Source organism: Lagenorhynchus albirostris, chromosome 10 (assembly GCF_949774975.1).
Source record: "Lagenorhynchus albirostris chromosome 10, mLagAlb1.1, whole genome shotgun sequence".
Classification (NCBI taxonomy): Eukaryota; Metazoa; Chordata; class Mammalia; order Artiodactyla; family Delphinidae; genus Lagenorhynchus; species Lagenorhynchus albirostris.
Genome location: NC_083104.1, coordinates 81,971,811 through 81,994,456, shown reverse-complemented (window position 1 = coordinate 81,994,456; position 22,646 = coordinate 81,971,811). Strand labels below are relative to the sequence as shown.

The 22,646-nt window shown below is 46.7% G+C and overlaps 1 protein-coding gene and 1 long non-coding RNA gene across 6 annotated transcripts; one reads left to right on the top strand and one right to left on the bottom strand.

Annotated features, from left to right (window-relative positions):
* LOC132527535 (uncharacterized) lies at window positions 1-6,595 on the top strand. Its single transcript, XR_009543024.1, has 3 exons — window positions 1-90; window positions 4,545-4,692; window positions 5,904-6,595. It is a non-coding gene; the product is annotated as an uncharacterized LOC132527535 (long non-coding RNA).
* On the bottom strand, window positions 5,490-22,591 carry PPP1R10 (protein phosphatase 1 regulatory subunit 10). Of its 5 annotated transcripts, none has more exons than XM_060163391.1 (20): window positions 22,444-22,575; window positions 21,375-21,902; window positions 14,964-15,082; window positions 14,201-14,287; window positions 13,919-14,054; window positions 13,452-13,503; window positions 11,345-11,422; window positions 11,023-11,196; window positions 10,711-10,816; window positions 10,498-10,610; window positions 9,909-10,009; window positions 9,522-9,669; window positions 9,289-9,447; window positions 8,940-9,186; window positions 8,714-8,777; window positions 8,417-8,611; window positions 8,187-8,262; window positions 7,844-7,957; window positions 7,016-7,678; window positions 5,490-6,748 (listed from the first exon to the last, which is right to left on the bottom strand). In XM_060163391.1, exons 3-20 carry the CDS (start codon window positions 15,068-15,070, stop codon window positions 6,639-6,641), a joined length of 2,730 nt encoding a protein of 909 aa, XP_060019374.1. In that variant the 5' UTR covers window positions 15,071-15,082; window positions 21,375-21,902; window positions 22,444-22,575; the 3' UTR covers window positions 5,490-6,638. The 5 variants fall into 5 exon arrangements, with proteins under 5 accessions (XP_060019374.1, XP_060019375.1, XP_060019376.1 ...); XM_060163392.1 differs by lacking the exon at window positions 22,444-22,575 and adding an exon at window positions 22,128-22,265; XM_060163395.1 differs by lacking the exon at window positions 5,490-6,748 and having other exon boundaries at window positions 7,452-7,678; window positions 7,837-7,957; window positions 22,444-22,591.
* Window positions 22,592-22,646: the final 55 nt, after the last annotated feature.

The window sequence follows — 22,646 nt, the reverse complement described above, 5'->3', positions numbered from 1 at the left end:
AACTTGCAGTCTTACCGCACTTTAGGTGGTGCTCACTGTTTGAGGAGCCTCCCTCCCTTCCCACAGCCCTTCCGACAAGGACAAAGGAAAGTGAGTCATCCCTTCCAACTAGGACACTCGGGTTTCTCACTATCCAAGCTCCGCCCTGGTATCAGGGACCAGAGATCTGATCCTCCCAAAAGTTACTAAATCAGCCAACATGTACAGCACCGTGCAGTATGCAAGAAGGGAAGAGACAGGTCTGCCTTCATGAATAGTCTAGATAGAGAAGACTTAGAAAGTAAGACATGAGTGTATAGCGTGATACAATTAATTGCCAAATGTGTGGTGCTCTAGATTCTAAGTTGCCTTGAGCTCATAGAAGAGAAAGATTATCTAGAACTTGATTATTTGGCGGGATCACTTGAGAGTGGACCTTGAAAAAGTAAGGATTTTTTTTTTAAATTATTTCTTTATTGTTGGCTGCGTTGGGTCTTTGTTGCTGCGCACAGGCTTTCACTAGTTGCAGCGAGTGGGGCTACTCTTCGTTGTGGTGTGGAGGCTTCTCATTGCAGTGGCTTGTCTTGTTGCGGAGCACGGGCTCTAGGTGTGCAGGCTTCAGTAGTTGTGGCACATGGGCTCAGTAGTTGTGGCTCATGGGCTCTAGAGCGCAGGCTCAGTAGTTGTAGCACATGGGCTTAGGTGCTCCACAGCATGTGGCATCTTCCCAGACCAGGGCTTGAACTGGTGTCCCCTGCATTGGCAGGTAGATTCTTAACAACTGCACCACTAGGGAAGTCCCAGGATTTTAGTAGTGAGGAACAGGGAGCCATTTTTGGAACATAGGAAAAGAGCAGGTCTAAGGCAGATCTAAAGAAGAAAGAACTATTTGAGAGTTAATGAGAGAACATGGCTGGTGTGGCCACTTTTCTTATTAGAGTTAGATTGGAGAGATGGGTTTGGAAAGTAAAACCCAAGTGGCAAGTGGTTGGTTGGTGGTGGTTTCAGGTAGTGATGGGCAAGGTGGACTTTAGAGACTTATGGGATGGGCCCCAGAACTTTCGCTGTGGGGATGAGCTAATAAATCCTGAATTAGGATACGAGAGAGAGGGATACAAGGCAAGGACAGATGGAAAGAGCCAGGTGTGGGAGTTGGAGAGAGGATGGTCAGATGTGTGCAGTTCCGGGGGAAATATGAAGAACCATTTAAGATTTACTAAGTTGGGGTGTCTAATTTGGGGAAGTTATTTTCTGGCCAAATAATACTGGACCCCAATTATGAGTTTTACGCCAAAAGTGAAGGTTTGGTGTGAAGATGATTGAAGAGGTGCCGTTGGGTACATCTCCAAGTTAGATATAAAGGAACACCCCTTATGGAATTTGAGGGAAAAGCATAAGGGTCTTGTGCCAAGTAAGATGTTACATGTGAAAGTATTCTCCACAATTCCACAAAGTCGGTGTGTCGTAGAACAGTGGGAGCAGGCTTCAAGTCCACTACTAGTGGGGTGACCTTGGACTTAGCCTCTTGGTACCTGTTTCCTCATTTGTAACATGAAGGTGATAAAAAGCCCCTACCTCACAAGGTTATTAAGGGATTAAGTAATTATTTGTGAAGGGCTTTAATTTTTTTTTTTTTTACTTTTGTTACATGTATTTCATGTACACTCTACACTTTGCACTTAAATTTTTCAGTTCAGTAGTCTAGATGAGTTGTTACACAAAATAGTTGGGAATGTTGTTTATAAAATGAACACCAACATTTTGCATTTTAAGTGTTTGGTCGCTGATTTCACTACAGATACTTCAGATGCTCCAAAATAACTTCCATCCATGGGCACAAGTTTTCTTTCTTTCCTCAATATATATACTATAATAATGCACTTTAAATATGGGCAAAAGAATTACACTTCTTCAAAAAGAGCAGCATAGAAATGGAACTCGAAAGGAAAAAATTACACATTTACACAGTAGTACAGTATGTGGGTAACCCAAAGCCTGAAAAATGGAATTTAGTTAACAATTAAATATTTTTATTCATGACCTTTGTCACCTACAAATCATGCACTAATATGGTTCATAATGAGCACTGTAGAAGTGTTATAAAAAATTACTCTTCTCCACACCTTCCTAATGAGGAAACAGACTCAGAGACGCTGACGTGCCCATGGTCACCCAGCCTGGAAAGGAGAATTCCTGGGATGGGGGCCCTAGTTTTCTGATGCCAGTGCCCTGGGCGTCCTCCCTCATCTGTAGAATATGGACAGGATGACCAAAGGATGAGTCCTTGAGGGGCATGAGAGCCAAGGCAGGACTGTGTTTTAGGAACATGTGAGAGACGTTTTAGGGAAGTCTGTCAGCACTACAGTGGGAAAGATGAAAGTCGGGAAGGAGCCCTGTGGCCATACACAACTCAGACGAGGCCTGGGAATGTGCAAAGTTGCCCTTGTGCTGCCGGTGCTGGTGCAGCAGCTGAGACGCTTGAACTGGTGGCTGCTCTAGGGCAGTGGTTCTCAGCATGTCCTAGACCAGCGGCAGCGGCATCACCTGGAGTTTGTTAGAAGTGCAAAGGTAGGAACTCAGTGGTGCCTTTGGAGCATGTCACAGGAAACATGGTGTTAGGAGAGAAAGGGTAGGGGTCACCTTTAGCTTGAGTGATTAGGGAAGACTTCTCAGAGGAAGTGACGTTAATTAAAACCAAGGCCTGTAGGTGGAGAAGGAACCAACTAGATGGGTGAGAAAGAGCCTTCAGCAAGGCACCAGAATGTGCAGAGGCTCAGAAGCTGGAAAGAGCTTGACTTGGTCAGGACCATGGCTTGAGCTTAGAGCTTGAGCAGCGGCCAGGGCGTGGGGTCTTATAAACGTTGATAGGGAGTTGGGATATGGTTCTAGGAGTAATAGAAGGCAGTGTGTACGCAGGAGTGTGAATTGACCTGGTTTTCATTTTCACAAAATTGCTCTGGCTGCTGGGTGAAGAGTGGTGGGTGGGAGGGAGACAGGAAGAGGAGATGCCAGGAGAGGCGAGCAGGAGGAGATATCCTCCTTCCTCTAAGAAAGGAAAGGAGATAATGTAGACTCATATTTTCAGGTGAAGAGAAGGGGAAATGGTGCTCACGTAGGATGGGGCTCACTTTCTCAGGAGATTTGGTGCCAGAGAAGGGAGAGGAGTTAGGAGTTGCCAGGCAGCAGTGAATGTTGAGTCAGTGCTAGTAATTTGTACTGGGCCAAGATGGTAGGATTTTGTGGGTTTTCAACATTATATTTACTGCCTGGGAGCAGGAATGGGAGAAGTAGAATAATGGTGATTCAGAATTAGAGACTGCACTGGTGTGCTTGGGGAAGGGTTGACAGAAAGGTCAAAAGTTAATAGGTTATTTAGGGATGGGGGTGGAAATGGAATAAGAAAGGAAGAACAGACCAACTGAAGCAGTCGGGAGAGGTGTGCCTGCAAGGCTTGGTAAAGAAACAGAAATGGGTCAGTGGGTACAGTGAAATGGATGAGATGCCCAAACTGTCTCCCTGCCTAAAAAAAAAAGAAAATCTAAGTAACAGGTAATTTGGATTTTCATGGAGAATTTGAAAGAAAATGGCTGAAAAGAGCTTGATATCTCCTCCTGCTCGCCTCTCCTGGCATCTCCTCTTCCTGTCTCCCTCCCACCCACCACTCTTCACCCAGCAGCCAGAGCAATTTTGTGAAAATGAAAACCAGGTCAATTCACACTCCTGCGTACACACTGCCTTCTATTACTCCTAGAACCATATCCCAACTCCCTATCAACGTTTATAAGACCCCACGTCCTGGCCGCTGCTCAAGAAAACTCATTTTTAAATTAAAATAGAAAAAGTTAAGCTCTCTGTAAAGATTCTTGTGGCCTGTTGCAGGAGGTGGAGGGAAGAAGGTGAGAAGCAGCAGTAGATGGAACCAGAAAGAAAGAAACACAAGTTAAAGAATTTTTTTTTTTTTAAATTATTTTTGGCTGCGTCGGGTCTTCGTTGCTGCGCTGGGCTTTCTCTAGTTGCGGCGAGCGGGGGCTACTCTTTGTTGCAGTGTGCAGGCTTCTCATTGTGGTGGCTTCTCACTGCAGAGCCCAGGCTCTAGGCGCACAGGCTCAGTAGTTGTGGCTCGCGGGCTCTAGAGCGCAGGCTCCATAGTTGTGGTGCACGGGCTTAGTTGCTCCGCGACATGTGGGATCCTCCCAGACCAGGGCTCGAACCCATGTCCCCTGCATTGGCAGGCGGATTCTTAACCACTGCGCCACCAGGGAAGCCCAAGTTAAAGAATTTTTAACTTTTTTTCACTTGAGTTGTGTACTTCATTGGTATTTCACCTCTTAGGTTGGCCCTTAGATTACATCTTTTCAGGACCTCTCCGAGTGTGAAGAGCAACAGTAGGCTGACTGAACACCCTCTTTCCAGAGAAGGGGCAAAAGGGAAGAAAAATTAGCACCACTGGCCTAAGTGTAGGTGGGGCTTGTGAGGTTTAGGAAGTTGCTCCCCTCTTGTGGCCAATCCTGGAAACAACAGCCAAGAAACGTGTTCTAGGGCACTGTCTTTTCATTGTTTTCCAGATCAGCAGTCAGCAACACCTGGGAACTTGTTAGATATGCAAAATCTCGGAATTCATCCCAGACCTGCTGAATCAGAAAATTTGCTGAACCCCACCCCCAATCTCTTTTAAAAGCCCTTCAGATGATTCTGAGGAACGCTGCAACTTTGGTAACCACCATTCTCAACCTATACCCCAATATCCCTACCTCCCTTTCCCTCTCCCCCCAAAATGTAATCTCCTAATTTCTGATTACAAGAATAGCAGAGCTTCCTATTTAAAGTTAATCCTCTCCCTCCATGTTCTGGACTCTAAAACCTCCTGTCTCCCCAGGAATCTTTCTTTTTTTTAAATATACTTTTTTTGGCCATGCCGCACAGTTTGCAGGATCTTAGTTCCCCAACTAAGGATCAAATCCAGGCCCCAGCAGTGAAAGTGCTGAGTCCTAACCACTGGATCACCAGGGAATTCCCACCGCTGGGAATCTTGTTCCATCAACTAGGCCCTCAATACCTGTCCTTAAGGTCTAAAAATTATCTTGATCCTACATCTTCTAGCAGCAGGCCTATTTCTCTCTACCCTGCAGAGCCCCTTTTTTGGGGGACAAGCAGGATCCACCTATTTTTCCTTCCTTCCCCAGAAACTGCTCTTGGATTTTTCCTTTTTCAGCCACTCTTCCCTACTCCTCCCTTCTGCCCACCCTCACATAAATCCCTTCCCTAAGCTACTCCACAGGGCTGTTAGGATCAGCTAGAATGGATGTGCCTGCACCTTCTGCAGCTCAGGTGATGTGAGCTCTGCCTTCCCGAGCTATGGCGTTTTATATTCAAAGTACTCCTTCACCAGTATTTCACTTAACACCAACGAAGGGTTGAAAGCCACATTCCACAAAGGTTTGTATTAATGAACTTTCAACAACAGCTGATAATGGCTTTTTTCTTTTTAAACAGTCCAGGAACACCAGGGGTTAAATACTTCTCTTTCCACTGTTTATTATTAATGTACAAAATATACAAAACCAAAAGAAAAAAGAAAATACTCATCCTCAAATCCATTGTGGCTGTAACCCAAGACCCTGCACAAAACCCAACCAATCCACTGTTTTCATAGAAAACAACTGATGCTGAGACAGGTGACGGAGAGGGCTGGGAGAGGGCAGGTCATCTCATCGAATCCACCCAGGAAGGCACCTGGTGAGGATTCAGAGGTGGCTGACTGACAGGGCAAGGGAGGGAGCTGGAGGCCTCACACCCACAAGGTTCCAGGTGGGGGCCAGGAGCACGCTAACTCCCAGAGGCAGTGCGTGTAGTGTGACTGGCATGCCCAGCACGCCGGGCTTCAGTTGATGAAAAGCTGGTCTCACTGAAGTTTTAATTTCCAGAATGAGCTGCAGGCAAGGGTGGACCACCACCAATGGCCTCACCTATGCCAGCTAAAACTTTTCACCGGATGCCGATGTGGATTTGCCATCATTGAACCTAGCAGACCCATGATGCAAACTTGGGTGTTCACGGAAGATTGCAACGTCTTACTTGAGAAAGGACTCAATGTAAAGCCTGTGTCGGGAGGAGTGGGGATGATGTGTTCCAGAACTCAAATCCAGCCTGATTGAGTCCTCTCAGTGCAGTGGGATACACAATACCCCTTTACCATCTCCCCACCCCACGAGGAAGCATGAACTTGGCTGGGATGATTTCATAAGTGCAGCTGATCCCGTGTCAGAGTTCTGTGTGCATGTGGAGGACCCACAAGAGGAGAGTAGAGGTGTTCTCCAGGATAACCAGCTTTAGGTTCTCAGGCATAAAGGGTAATACTGGAGAGGCGCTTGGCATAAAGGGCAAATCTCCTCAAAAAGTGAAGCCAACTCGGTCTCCTCTTCAGCAGTCCAGGGTACAGAATGTGTCCAGTCTCTCTCCTCCCCAGACTGGAGGAAAATATGTACATCAATGCGCACCAGTGATCCGAAAACCCCCAAGAACCCAGGCAGGTGGGCACTGAGGGGGCCGGCTCCTCATCAGCTGGGGAAAGGGGAAAATGGGCCTCACAGAAGCCATAAAAGGGTGGAAGGAGCAAGGCTGCAGTCCACAGGGGTGTGGGTGGGGTGGGCAGGTGGTCCCTAGGGCAGGGGGGGCCCATTGACACCCGGGTGGTAGAAGGCACAGTTGTTCTCATAGCGGCAGTTACCCTTCATCATGAAATGTCGACAAACAGGGCGATTTGACATGTCTGTGGGAATGATGGTGGAATAGTTAGATAGGAAATGGCCAAGAGGTCAATGCCACCCTCATCCCACCCGTCCAAGGCATCCTGAGAACTGTCTTTCAGAGAGACCTAGTCTTGGGGACCTGGGGGAAGGGCTAAAGGAAGGAACTGCCATGCATGCTGGGAACGGGGTGACCTCATGTTCTGCCTGGCAGACCCGGGGTAGTGACGTTCCCCAAAAAGTTGTAATGGGACACCAAGAGCCATATGGGGGACAGGGAGCATCCTCACCTCCTCCATGGCTGTGGCCTCCATCATGCCCTCGGTGGCCTCCTCCGCCATGGCCAGGGCCATCATGGCCACGGTGCTCATGAGGGGGTGGCCCTCGATGGTCATGGCCTCGGTGACCAGGGCCATCATGAGGCCGGTGGCCGTGGGGTCCCCCATGTCCAGGGCCTTCATGGGGCCGATGTCCACCACCAGCACCCATTCCTCCACCAGGGCCTTCATGAGGACGATGGCCACTGCCACCACCCATGCTGCCGCCAGGGCCTTCGTGGGGGCGATGCCCACCGCCCATGCCACTGCCAGGGCCTTCATGGGGACGATGTCCGCTGCCACTGCTCATGCCCCCACCAGGGCCTTCATGGGGACGATGCCCACCACCTCCGACCATGCCCCCACCAGGGCCCCCTCTTCCATTTGGAGGTCCTCCTCCAGAGCGACCTCCTCTGGCCCCTCGGAATGGAGGAGGAGGAGGAGGTGGTTCACTCCCGCCTCGGCCACCACGGCCTCTATGGTATGGCCCCGGACCTGGTCCCCCACGCATCGGGCCACCCCGCATGGGGTCACCTGGGCCATCCCAGAAGGGATCACCCCCTCGGGGAGGGGGTGGGGGACCCAGGAGACGTGGACCCACTGGCCCACCAGGGCCCCCAGGGCCTCCATGGGGACCTTTTGGGGGGAAAAAAAAGGGAGAGAGACAGTATCAGCTACCTGTTGCACCCAGGGACCGCCATCTCCCAACCCAAACCAACCCCCGGCTTTGGTCAATCCTGTACAGTTACCAGGCCGAAATCAAGCAGACAAACCCATTCTAACCTCTCACTCACCACCTACCTGGCATAGGTCCGCCAGGTCCAGGGGGGAAGTGCTGCATGCCCTTTGGGCCCCCAGGGCCTCCCGGTGGGAAACCATTGGCTATGGGACCAGGCCCTAAGAGTCCATGAGGCACTGTTAATGAAAAAGGAGTGAAGCAGTCAGCAAGACGATTCTAGAAGAGCGGCATGACGTCTTCCCGCTTAGGTGTGCCCAGCTGACCCCCTCAGACCAACCTGGCAGAGCACTGCCCTCTGTCCAGTCTTCCCCTCCCATGTCTTGCCGCCTAGTGGCAATACCCCTGCTCCCCCAATTCCACTGCAGGCCTCCTCGCCCAGGCCCCGGGGCTGGCCCTGAGGATTACCCAGCATCTGCTTGATCTTGTCTGAATAGTCTGGTTGCTTCAGCAGTTCCTCTGAGGGATGACTGTTAGGGCTACCCTGTGAGGCAAGGTCATTAAGGGACAAGGTCAACAGAGAATAAGGGTAACACCCGGCAGAGAAGGGAGAGCCCGAGGATAAAGCAAGTGGGAAGGAGAGCAGAACGGGAGTAAGGAGAAATGGAGACAGTGGGGAAGAAGAGGGAGGCTCGTACCATGATGGAGGTGAGGATCTCCTGCACATTGATGCCTCCTCCTCCAGGACCCTGGGGGCTCTTCCCGGCACCCATGCTTCCCATAAGATTGGCCAGAACAGGAGGCAACTTGGAACCGCCTGCCCCATCGGGTGAGCCACAGGTCCCCCCCGGCTCCAGGGTCTCAACATATGGGGTCTCATCCATGGAACATTCCTGAAATGACAGGACAGGACAATCAGGACCAACAAGGATAAAGAGCCAGTCTCACATGAAAGATGCATTGTCAAGCACAGCCTCCATCACCACATAACTCACCTCATCTAGGGGGATGAGTTTGGGGGGGACAGGCTCATAGGGCTCAGGATCAGGCTCGTGAGGACTGTCAGGAATGCAGCAGGCGATAGAAAAAAAAAGCGTGACAGTCAAATTATTTATTCAAGCCCTTGATTTTCTTCCTAACCCCCACCCCCCTTCTAATTACCCCAGGGCACGTTCCCCTCAAGGGCTCAATACCTCAGGAAGTGAACCCCATTCTGCTCACCTTTCCTTGTTCAGGAAGAGCTCCTGAAGGATCCCCTTCTCCCGCTCAGCCTGGATGTACCGCTCCTGGCTGTTGCTTCCAGGGGTGACAAGAGGCGAGGGCAGCACCAGGGGCCGGGGACACACCCAGGGCACCTTCTCCTCCATGTTGTCATGGCTCAGACGCCGGGCCGTCTCAAACGCGTGTCGGTCTGACAGTATCTCTCGCTTAGCTGCCTCTCCGAAGTCCTTGATCTTATTCACATTCACTATTGCCAAGGAGAAAAAAAGCAAGAGGGAAGGTAAGCCCAACCAAGTCCTTTTTAAACTCTCTATACCCCACCTACTATAGAGGAAACTGGATCTCTAACCTCGTTCAGTTTCATCCAGTTCAAAATAGAAATACTCTCTCAGCTTGCCCTCCTCAGGCCAGGTCACAGTTTTCCTCTTCCTGCCTTTCCGGGTCAGCTGGCTAGGATCTCCGGGACTCTCCACTGGCTTTGCATCCAGAGCTCCTGGCTCCAAAGAGGCTGTAAACAAGTAGTTTCAGAGCAGATCCTTCCTTTCAGAAAACCCCGAAACCTGAACCAGTTTCTAGACTTACCAGTATCCATGAGCTCTGGGACTTCAACAGGGGGAACTGGGGTCCCTGGACGTTCTGTGTCCATAGCCTCAGAAGGAGGTGCTGGCTCTGGGGAAGAAGGTTTGGCTGTGCTCGGTTCTGTGCTCGTTTTCCCTTCAAATGGGCTTGGCTATTGTGAAAGAAAAAGAAGTTAATGAGCTGACAGGAAAGGCAAGGCAATTAGTCCAGGGTCCTTGGCAAGATCCCCTAACAGTTCCTATAAAGGAAGACTGTCTCTAACAGTACTCTGCCACCAGTCTACATCTGAGACACAACTCTTGTCCTCCCCGAGCATCCTAGCTGCTGGGCCCTTCCTTCACCTGTACCTTTTCTACCTGGTCACTGGCACCTACTGCACAGCACCCATACCTTGGCAGCTGTGGGTGACAGCACCTTCTTCTTCTTCTTAATTTTGATGCCTGGAACAGGGGCTGAATTGAGCGCATCCAGAAAGCCCAGGCCCTCCATAGCTACAAAAGAAAAGAGCATAAAATGGAATCATCAGACCTCCTTAATAATGCTATTCCTATAGACAAAATCTGGGCAGAAAATTGGCCAATAGAGACCCTGCCTCAACTTTGGACACAATAAGCTCAAGGTGACCAGGAAGCATATGTAGGAGGATTCACACAAGAAATCCTTGTCATTATTCTATCTTTCTTTTAAAGGCAGGCAAGCGTGGCTTTGGATAGGAATCAGAGCTCAGGTAAGTGACAAAGTCAGCCTCCATGAACGTGACGGCTGGGAGCGCACACACCAGTCACTGAACAGCACGCCTCCCTACTTCATCTCTAAAATCACTCCTAAGCAATCCTATCAAGGACTCCTAGGAAGGGAGTTCCAGGGGAGTAAACATTAAAGGACACCAAGAAACCAGATGAAAATGGAGGAAAACGCTTCATTTCCATGAAAAAAGTTTGCTCTCAGTTCAAAGCACATCCCCCCACTTTAGACTCACGCTGTGGCGGGATGATCTTCACTTTGATCTCTTTGGTGGCATTGGGTGTTGTGTTGAGTGGCTTGTATTTCTTCTCTGCAGGGGGTGCAGCATCTCCTGGGGCGGCTGTGGAACTGTTAGAAAGGGACTGGTCAACAACACCTGACTTGCCCCCTCTTTTCCCCTCATGTCCACAGACCCAACCCATTCAAAAACCAAGAACATGGTCCATACCTCTGACGCTTAAGGGGGATGGGTTTAAGGTTGTACTTGTCAGAAACCACCACTGCACTGGCATTCTTCTTCACAGGCACCAAAGACGGGGTCTCCAGCTCTAGTCCTGGGGGAGAAGACATGGTGTTGGGGCTGGACTCACTCCACACTCTCCTGACTCTTCCTCCCTTAACCTTCATCAAGCCCTATAAACTCCCACAATGCTCCACCCACTCTCCAGATTTATCGTACCATTAAGTCCAACTCTTCCACCATAAGGCCCGGGCTGTGCACCTACCCACAGACACTCCAGAGGCCAGACGGCAGCCTTACCGGTAGAGCGGAACTTGGCGTGACTGGGCGCCGTGGTTCGGAGGGACTTGGGCTTCTCCCTCTTCTTCTCCGGGGCCTCCTCAGCCCGAGTCTCAGCCTTCACCTCAGTCAACGGTCGCTCAGGAGGGGTGGTTCGACTCTTTCCCTCTTCTTTCCGTTTCTTCTTATCTTTCTCTGTTGTGGAAAAACAGAGCAGAAAAGGATTTTATTTAGATAAAGAGAAAGACTGTCAGTCAGAGGTAAAAAGCAGGTTAGGGGCACGGAAGGCCACATCCCAGTGGGAAAGAAAGAAATACAAGGGATAAAGGGCCTAGCTGCTTACCAGCAGGCTGGGTACTGCTCTGGGAGCGGATCACAGCCATCCAGTCGCTAACAAGGACTGAGGCCAATTTCCGGAGCTCTGCAGGTGAGAGAAAGGAGAAATGCCTAAATAATGTAAGATACACTGAATCATGGAATTTTCCTCTATTCAGATAACTTTCAACCCTGATGCCACCGGGTGGGGCGGGGGGGCAAAAAGAAGGAACATTTATTAAAGTATGTTGTAAAAACTACACCAGGTGCTTTGCATACATCTCATGTAATTGTTATTACAACCTGAACTTTTTTTTTTTTTTGCGGTACGCGGGCCTCTCACTGTTGTGGCCTCTCCCGTTGCAGAGCACAGGCTCCGGACTCGCAGGCTCAGCAGCCATGGCTCACGGGCCCAGCCGCTCTGCGGCATGTGGGATCTTCCTGGACTGGGGCACGAACCTGTGTCCCCTGCATCGGCAGGCGGACTCTCAACCACTGTGCCACCAGGGAAGCCCACAACCTGAACATTTTTAATCTCCCTTTAAGACACAGAAGCATGGAGATTAAAGTTACAAAACTAGAAGATGGCAGAATGAACCTAGTGCCAATGCTCTTCCCTTAACCACTTATTACAATAAAATAAGGAGAAAGGCAGAGGGGTTCAAGTATCCAAAGGGCTACCAGATTTTAAAAATTTCAAGGAGGCAGATTTAGATCCTCGTAAAAAAAAGATTTTCTAGGGAAACTTTTTTCCTAGGATGTCACTAGTGATGACAGCTCTTAAAAGAATCAATTAAATGTTGCAAGAGTGAAAAAAGAACTTAAAAACAAACCGATTTAGGATGAAGGAAGCAGAGTTTATCTAGAGAAAAAAGATGGTCAGAGAATATAAAGATAAAAAACAGAATTTATTTCTAAATATATGGAAAAATGCATTTGTAGCTCTTTCCTTCTGTACTTGGCAAATAAAATCTATCTACGGGACCTCTCTTCTTGCCAACATTTCCACTATGGGCTGATTTAATAATGAAATTGTTGTAGAATATTAAAACTTAACTTTTTAAAACAGTCACACAACTGCCAACTCCTATACCTAATGCAATATGAACCCCAATGCCCAGTGGGGGAATATCCTGAAACCTCTTTGAAGCAATCGATACTATCTATGGTCCAGTAAACTTAACTACAGTCAATAAGGAACGTACAAATTTCAGTATCTAAAGGAAGCACAGAATAATAATTAAACCTATACTCAAAGACGGCAACACAATTAAGCCAGCTGGAACAAGGACCAATATACCTCAGTGAAGAAACAAAAGATAGGCAATGATTTAATGGGATCTTCTGTGTTACAGTTTATCCTACAAAGCTACTCTGAGATGTCAGAAAAACAGTGAAGTGCTCATTATATAAAAGGACCTAAAAACAGAATTAATACAACTAAAAGAACGGAAAACTAGGGAATGTTTTTCACTTAAACAATACTGTGAGTTAAAATAAAATCGTGATCCTTTATCCTGGAAAATGTTCCCAGTGTTTTCTCCTCTAGCTAAACTTTCCAAAGGGACCTAGCATACCATTCCCCATAGACAAAGAGCGGGGATCGGCTCTGCTACAATGCTGCTCACTTGCGGGAAACCAGTGTCTTGTGCTCACTGGTTTATGCCTTGGGTGTAAAACTTTTGGGTTAACTCTTGGATATAAACCTTTTTCTTCTCTAAAGAAAAGCCTGTGACTTTCTGGAGCCAGGCTTTGTCTTCAAGCCAGAACTGTATGGCCCTTGCCAGGAGCTCCAAAACCCTTTGTCTTAGCAAAGGAAAGAATCTGTTGCTATCAAAGCTATGATATACTCCAGGAGTCAGGATTCTGCCCATGCCCTACAGCAGGGTGTTTATTGGTAGAACGAGCATACCTGTTGTTAGGAAAATAGACATTGAGGGTCCCAGAATATGCTCTATTTATTGATATTTAGAGAAACAGAAATAAATGATGATGAGACATTCTAGGATGACACTATTTCCCCCAAAGAATTTTAAGTGTACGGCTTTTACACCAAGAGATCTTAAGAAATGAAGGTAACTGAGTGGAAGTAACGGAAGAAGGCCCAGGACACAGAGGAAAGGACTGGCCCCTACCTTCATCCTCACTTGACTTGCTCAGCTGCTTCACCAGTTTGGCTGTGTTGTTCTACGAAAGGAAGGGAGCAGCAGGATGGTAAGTGCCAGAAGGAAAAGCAGCCCACTCAGAGCTAACCACTCCCACAAACGCACAACCTCTTAACAGCCACTAACACTGAGATAGACCTTCTCTCTTACAAAGCCCTTGGAGACGTAGTCTTACTCCTTAAAACAACCCATTTAGGTAGGTTCAACCATTCCCATTTTACAAATGAAAAAACTGAGGCTCAGATATATAAGTGCCCCATGTCACACACCTATTAAAGGACATAAATTTGAACCAAATCTTGATTCCAAACTCCTATTTTTTTCTACCATTCTACCTCACAGGCCCAAGACTGTAGCCACATCAGAGTCAATATGAGTTTTTCATCTGTTAGCCTAAACCAAAAAGGAAGAACCAGGGTTGTAAGGACTGAAGGTACCTGCTTGAGATGGTCAACAGTGAGTGGTAGGTGCTGCAGGGTCAGTAGAATTTGCTGCAAGAGGGGAATGTTGTTGGTTGTCTTTGAATATGTCAGCCAATTGTTAAGAAGCTTGTAACCACCAACATCAATAAACCTGCAGGCAGGGAGGAGGCTCTGTGATGCCCTTCCTGGGTCTTGGGAGTATACCCCACCCTCCTAGTCCCCCAGCAATAACCCAGGAACCCCGTGCCTCACCTCCCCCCGCCTTCTAAGTACCCAGCCACCCAGGTCCCCACTTACTTGACCAATATTTCTGGTGAACGGGTCTGCAGGAGAATGTTCAAGTAAGTGCATCGACTCACCATCTTTCGTGCTTCCTTCATCAGACTGTAAGAGATAAGTCAAGGTTAGAAATGAAGCAGCCCTAAAGCACCTCTTCTTTGAGCAGACGTCTCTAATCTGCGGGAGTACCTCGAGATCCCTGATGACTTGGGACTTCGCTACAGTGTGGGGGGATCACACAGGCCCCTAGGAGGATGGGGTGGATCAGGATTGATGTGGAAACACCCAGAGGGATGGAACACAATGGAGGAGATGCACTGAAGTCTCCGATCTGAGGAGTTTTAAGTGTCACTGCTTCTCTAACCCACAGGACACATTTGATTCTGCTTCCAGGTGAAGAGCCCTAGCCTTCAACTACCATCTCTTCGGACTGGCTTAGTCACTCGCTTTCTCCTGGAAAACTTGAGGATCCCTGAAGGAAAATGACATTTGGAGCATGCAGAATGCAACCCAAAACAGTAAGAATCCTGTCACCTGACACTCCTGCTTGCTTCCTTCCTTCCCTTGGGACTGTGGATCTCCAAATATCCAGATGCCGTAATGACCGGGGACCAATGGGTCATCTTTTCCTATCACTAGTTCTAACATAATTGGATTTGAATCCTATTCCACTGACTCCCATTCCTCTTAGGGAACACTTTTTGCTATCTACCTTAATTACAGTCATATTACAACACAAAATATTCTCCACTCACAACGAATTCAAAGGGTACAGACTCACCTGAAGATCTTCGAAATCCCATCCACACTCTTGACTTCCCCGTCTCGGTTAAGGAAGCTATCCAGGCCCTTGAGAAGCTCTTTGGGATCTATGGGACCCGAACCCATGATCGAGGTTTTCTAAGATAAGAGGATAAAACAAACCCACAGAATAAATGGGTGGCAAGGACAGCCGCAGTTGCCCTCTAATAAATTCTATCTCTGTTTGACAAATTATTAGTGATTATTTAATCTACATTCAACTGCACTCACCATTATCTAGGTAAGAAAAATCAACACAGACAATTGTCCCTACTGAGAAAACAGCCCTGGCAAGTGAAGCACTGTGTTAATACATGACTGAAGGGACGACAGTCAGACTGGAGGACTGAGGCAGCACCTCTCCTCTCGCTCCCAGTTACATCCTTCCCAGGACAGCTGAACTTCACCAGATTGTATCAGAGCTAAGATTCATATTCCCAAAACAAACACTCAACTCTCCAAGTCATTTTTGCTTATCAGGTCCCATTTCCCCTTAGTTGCTAATGAATCGAGCTTAAAAAAAAAACACCAAACTTATAGCTTGATAAGAACTGGGCCAATCATGGATGTTGGGCTGTCTTCCAAGAGTCAACTCCTTTCTATCTTAGCCCATGAAGAGTCAACCGCTTGGGAGATTGGGATTGACATATATACATCAATATGTATAAAATGGATAACTAATAAGAACCTGCTTATTTAAAAAAAAAAAAGTCAACTGCCACAGGTAGCAGGATATGTTCTGCTTGCACCAGTAGACAATCTTCTAAAGTTGTAGGTGAAAAGAGAAGGAAACAAAACTTGAAAACAGAACCTCTCACCTATGGGAGTTAGGGGTGGCTCCCAGAAAGAGAGACAAATGGAGCAAAGAAAATCAAGCAGGTCCTCCTAAGCCTTGAAAAAATGTCACTCATTAACCAAACCCTGCATGAGTTTTTATTGTTTCAAAGTTAAGGGCAAGATTGGTTTGTGGTTTCAAAAGCAAAGATGCGAATCTGACTCCTAGTCCCTCCTAAATCATAACACCACCCAAGATCCCCAAGGAGAGCCTGAAATTAGAAACCATGGAGCCAAAAAGAATGGAACAAATAAAACTAGAAGCTGGCAAAATGCCATTAAATTTTAAGTAGCTGCTTTAGACTAGGTTAGAAAAGGAGTTAATTAAAAGCTGAACACAGCTGTTACGGGACAGAGACACGTGAAACAATTTCTAGGCCAGAACTGAAGTTTGAGAGAGGTAATTTAGAATCAATATGGTTCTGATTAGGATTTTTATCCACAATGCCTCTAAACATTGGCTTCTGAGAAGCAGAAAAGAAAGCCACCTTAGTAATATCGACATTTGGGAAATAAGACGAACACTGGGTAGGAAGCAGGCAAGAAAGCCTCCTGAATCCCGCATCTAGTACACAGATGAAACACATGAGCCAGGCAGAAGGGTGGGAAAAAATCAGTGTTTTACAAAGATGATTATATTTTCTGCAGAAAACAGGTTCCTTATAAGATCATGTTAATTAGTTCTATTTGTTCTATTTGTTCTCAAGCCAAAAGAGAAAAACAAGCCTAACACTTTCAACCTTTTAATTCTCACAATAAAAAAGTCAATAAATTTCTACATTTACACGGTCTAACAACCTAGGCCAAGAAGAGGCAGAGGCATGGGGGGAACTTGGTTCCTGAGACCATAACCTGTGGGTTGAATACAGGGAGAGGAGGTAAGGTAAGAAATACTGAGAGGTGAGCAAGTCTGGGTTAACTGTGCTTTGCTGCTGCCCTGGAATCTCCACGAGGACAGGTAGAACCTAAGGTCAGAGGAAAAAACATTCAAGTCCAATACCAGATAAATTAGAAGTCCACAGGCCAAATCCACTTAAGTGTGGTGATTCTTATACACAAAGACACAGACATGGGGATAAAGGAATTTTCCCCATGTAGTAAGACACTATAAAGTGAAGTATAGACACTGTAAGGACAGAAATACAATAAAGGGATACACAAAATAGATTTCCCATTTGCTGGAGACTGGAACAGCAATGAGCGAATCCAAAATAATAAAATAGATAATCAGTTAAAGAAAATATACGCAATTTGACCAAAAGCTTTCAATTAAACTAACTTCACTTCCAACCAATGTCCCCTAAATACAGCTGGCCCCTCAGATTCAAACCCAGTTGAATACACAGCACCTTGGAAAAGTCCCTTTTGCATACCCACCTACCAGTTAAGTCAACAGGCCTGCTCCCCCTACTTCCTTCAGAAACAAAATTTGTCACCTGAGCTCAAATGTTCCTTTGCTTAAGAGGGCAGCAGACAAGAGAGAATAACCATCTTCAGAGAGAAAAGAAACCAGCGAGTACACAGCTAAATTCTGTCCAGTGCCTTCTGCTGGGAATGGGACCCAGGGACAACTTTTTAATTCCCCATTCACAAGCAGCAAGAATAAAAGACATTAACAGTCAAGGAAAACTAGAAGACAAAGCAGAAGAAATGTTAAATATTCATTTTCCACTGCAGTTTTCCTATTATGTACATTCTGGAAATATATTAACAAAACTATAAATTTTGTCTCACAAGCACCAATCACGTGGTTTTAAGATGTAAGGGGTTTTTCTCATGACGGCTTCCTCCAGGCAGATTAGTTTTCACTCATTTAAAGTTAAGGACCCCAAGTGTTTTACAACCTATTTCCGTATTTTGAAGTCATTACGTTTAGAAAGAAGTTCCAAGGCACTCAAGTGGAAAGGAATGAAGAGCCTAAATTCTCGGCACAGCCCTACAGGAGAAAAGGCAAATGACTTTACCAGGGAAAGAGGGGCAGTGACCAATTGTCATTAACATATCTGGAGCCTGGAACGAAAGCTTAAGGAAGATTTCTGAAACGAAAAATAATCCAGGGCATGATATGTTTTAATTTCCTTGAAGGCAGAACATACGGGGTGGCGGTGGGGAAGCAACCCCTGGCGTCATCTCCACCTTGTCCTAAAGCTGGGCTCTCCTTATGGAGCATGTTGCTGGCAGACACGTGCAGACACAAGGCACCGGGGAATTTTCTCTTACCAGAGATAAAATTAAGTCCAGAAGTGACACCAACTCCTGCCTCCAAAATAAATAAGGTGAAAAATATCTAGCTTGGCTAGTTATTCCATACCCATCACCAATGAAACAGAACTGAATTGGTTCAGGACAAAAATTCTAGGCGAGTTTAAAAACAATCACAACAATCTTCTAACAAAGGAGGAAGGTGTCCGTCCAAGTTTACCTTCACTTAGAGGTCTTAGCACTTCTGGAAATGAAGTGCTTTGTAGCTTACATTCCCCCCTTCCTTTCCACGGTAATTGAGGCATTTCCTAGTCTGACTCCAGAGTGGACTGAATTATGTCTCTCAGGTGATTCACAAGGTCGCACCTCTCTTCAAGTAGTAAGCCGCCCCCCCTCAAAATCACTCCAAAACCTGGTAGCACATGCCCTTCCCAAACGCTTATTTGCCTTTCAATAAGGGTGTAAAGTCACCCCCCACCCCTGCCCTCATAGGACAGGATCCCAGGATAGAACTGGCCACAAACTACAAGGATCAGGTTCTCCGACGTTCTCTGGATGGATGTGGTTTCCCTAGAAGACCTTTTTTCCCATCTCCCATGTTAATGCAGATCTTCTTTATTATAATCCCCTGCTCACTAGAGCTCAGGAACCCCAGTGGGTAGAACGTTCAGCTCCCAAGGAAGGTATGCTGCAGAGGCACATGGCAAACTGCTTAAAAGATAAAAAACTTGTTGTCAGTAGGACATGTGGAAGAGGCCCTCCCATCCAATCCACAAGTAATAGTTTGAGAATCCATACCCAGTAGAAAATTAGCCCTAAAGTCTCACCAAGTCACCACAGAACAGTTGTAAAAATGGCTTTCCAATTCTGCCTAGAACCTTCACGCTTCACGGCAGGACTTTAAAAAATGAAAAGTATATGGAGAGTCTGATAAAGATTTGATTTTGAAAAAGTTGGAAGAAGAAAGGTAAGAAAGGGACAGGACACCCAATACCACCCTCAGGTAGGGCATGGCTTTCAAACATGCACCAATTGCTACAGCACTGCACAAGTGGAAAAACGAAGAGGACATTATTTCCCCATTGTTTTTAAGGAATTTCTTTCAGAAGGGAAGGAAAAAGAAATTCAAAAAGGGTGGCTCTTTGGAAAAAAGAAATGAAGGTTGTGAAATGTAATACCAGAAAGGTTTTGCTTACCAGAAACCGTAGCTTGAATCCCCCTGCCTTGAGTTTACAACTGCCGCCTCCTTTCCTAAAGATTCACTTCTCATCCTAGTACCAATGTACAGGAGCTAAGCAACTGGAGAACGTGATACAGCACTGAACACAAAGAGCTTACCCCCAAACCCAGAGGCGGGAATAAGGGCGATTTAGAAGAAAGTCCTAAAGTACCCACTCTCCCCCAGATTCTCATCATACAAAGCGACCAAATGCCAAGAGGCCCAAGGACTGATTCCTGAGCAGAAACGGCACATTTCAGTGTCATTAGGCCCCAGTTGTCTATTCCAGTTACTCATTCACAAGTCCTTGTGTCTTCCTCCAGTATCCCCCAACACACATAAGACACACACACGCTCACACACACTCCCCTCAAAAGCTTCCAGCCCTAAAGTACAGCTGTTTGACTGGTTTCCACCCCTGGCAACTGAAGCGGGGAAAAATTCCAAGCAGTAGTGATGAAAGAAGGTGAAAATAAAAGCAACAGACTCGGGATCGTTAAATACAAAAACTAGAGCTGCCCAAGGAGACGGACAGCTTCAAGACCTAATTCCTATAAGCTTTTTTCCTTTTAAGATAACGGCTATAAAAGGTTATAAAGAAAATAAGGAAAATGGCTTTTCCTGTCTAGCAGCAGCGTGCACAAGAGTCCAGAAGGCATCTGCTCGGGGTGGAGTTTGAAGAGGGTGGAGAAAGGAGGAAGAAAGCTGATTACATCACCTTTCAATGCTGCTCCTCCCCCTTGACCAAGTTTCTAGGGCGGCCCTAAGCTCTGGATGGCAAAAGGGGGAGAAAAACAACAAGGCAGGGACGCCATCTTGTTACGGAGAAGAGAACTCAAACTTAAAAAGCTATGCCGGCTCTGCCGGTAGCTTTTTACATTAAAAAACCTTTTAGTAAAAAAAAACAAAAAACAAAAAGCAGCCCCCATCCTGAATAGTCTTTGACCTACTTTGAATAAGAGCAGTGTGAAAATAAAAGCAATTAAAATATTAAAAAGAACAATTTTCTGCGGGGAAGAACTGAATTTGCAATTGAGGTTCAACCTGCTACTGTCGAACACCCCCATCCTCCCTATAAAGGGAAAGGGGGGAGGACTTGGACCCCTCTCAACAAATAGGGTTGAGGTGGGAGGACAGGAGAAAAATGGGTCAAGACACAACCTGCAACGCCGCTTGGAAGACAAAAGGACAAAGAAAGTCGCCATATTGAAGCAGGGAAGAAAAAAATTCCTTTTAACGACACAAATCTTCTAGAAAGCTAGCATTCAATTGCACTAAATGGCTTTTAAAATTATACTCCTGAATTCCACATTTCCCCAACCTTTCCACCCTCTACTTAACTGTATTCCCCCCACCAAAAAGTATCAAATTAAAATGTTAATCACTTTTTTTTGCTTTTAAATAACCTATGCAATCTGCAACAATTACAAGACATTCTTTACCTCCCCAACTATTATCTTGTATGTATTGGCACTAAGATTATATTTTGCCCTGAATTAAGTGTCTTGCAATCTTTATTCCTAGATTGCCACCTGTATTAACCACACAAATATACCCCAAACAAATTACATTAAAATTGAGAGTTAACAATCATTTAAAAAGTCATAGCCACCTATTTCTCTCTGCCCATCTCCTTACCCTGCAATCTTTATGTACAGATTGCTTATTAATCTGGCAAATTGAAAGGCGCCCTGCTTGTCTCACACACAAAGAAGTGGGACTTCTGGGCCACAAAATCCACCATCTTTTGTATGTGAGCTCATTAACCCTTTTGAAGACTGCTGCTAACGAGAGGAAGGTAACCATACCTCCTTATAAAAAGCAAACACTTATGGCTTTGGCAGTCTGGAAATTGGCTGGATTACCAAGGGTTAACCATCAAAATCTTAAGTTGCGGGCCCTCCCTCCACCCTCTCCTAGCCTGCAGCAGAGCAGGGAAGAGGCAGGTGGTAGGGGAGAGAGAACACTGTTTAGACCCAAAGGCCCTTTTTAATGGAGATTAAGTGACCGGATCGGTCCTTCTCCAGTTCTCTATTTGTTCTACGGTCTCATTTCTTCCTCTCATTATTTTTGGTTTCACAAAGGGAAACGTTGATTTCTTGTTGCAAGGCTGGTTTTTGAAAATTCGACACTTACTATCCAATTTTTTTGCGACGTCAGCACCTCGGGCTCAGGGGGGGAGGGGGTTAAAATTTTGGAGAAAAAAAATAAAACAACCAACCAGGACCCAAAACTCAATTATTTGGGGGGCCTCATTGGATCAAAAAGTCTCCTTAAAAAAAATAAAGGCCAACTCAGTATTCATTTTCCCCCCACCCAACTCCATGCAGGGAGGGGGGGTCGTAGAAAAAAAGTTCTGAGTGGATTAAAAAAAGTAAACGCTGGATGAGTGAATTTGGGTGGGTTTGGGAAGGGAGGGTGGTTGATTATTTTTGAAGTTATGTGGTGACGGTCCTTCGGCCACAGATTTCAAGTCCCAGGCAGCGTGGGCTGGTGGGGTGGGCAAGATAGGTGGGAAGGGGCAGAAGACACAAGTGGTTGGGCTGGTGGCTGCTGTTTTCCCTTTCCCCCCTCTCTCAGGATCCTTTCAAGGGCTTAGATGTTGCTGCGGCTTGTTTCTTTTCTCCTCGTGGCCGGCCCGTCTTTCTCCGAGAAAATTCAAACCTGGGATAAAAGGAACACAAGGGAGAAAGATATAATCAGTATGGGTTGCTCTTAAACACCCAAAAGTACAAATCTTTGTTGTCCCCAAACACCTCCATGTCCCATCCCGAACACAGCCGCTTAAAAAGAGTCACGGCTCTCAACCGAGCCCTCGCCTAACCCATTTTCTAGGCCAACTGTCCCAGTAAAATTTTACCCTCCAACCAACAAAACGCCGAGACTTACCTCTAAACGAACCCCAGAATGGCGGCTGCCCGCTCGGGCTGAGTCTTTTATATCCGGACACCGCCCAACGCGCCCAAACGTGCTAGTGAAACGCCCTTGCGGCGAGAGACTGTGCGCGGGGCGTGAATTCATTGGGCAACCAATAAGACAACTCGCCAGCTGATTGGCTATCCTGCCTTAACCTTCGCTCAGCCCCTTCCCCTGGGCACCCTCTTCCGCCTCCTTCCTGGCCCCCGAAAGCGTGCGCTTGACCTAGCGGCCTAGCACCTCCCTTTCCTCTGCTTCCACCACTTCCGCCCTCGAGATCATTTCTCACCAAGGGTTGGTAGAATCGGGCCGGCGCATGCGCAGTGAGAGGATCTCGGTCAAAATCGACTTCAAAATTGCTTAAAATACAAACTGTAAGAATGCGATCTAAGAGTCGTACTGGCTGGTTCAGCAAAAATGCAATTTTGAGGCCGAATTCGATAGTGACGCAGTTGAAATTGGCCTCTCCCTACAGCTCCCCTTTCACGCTTC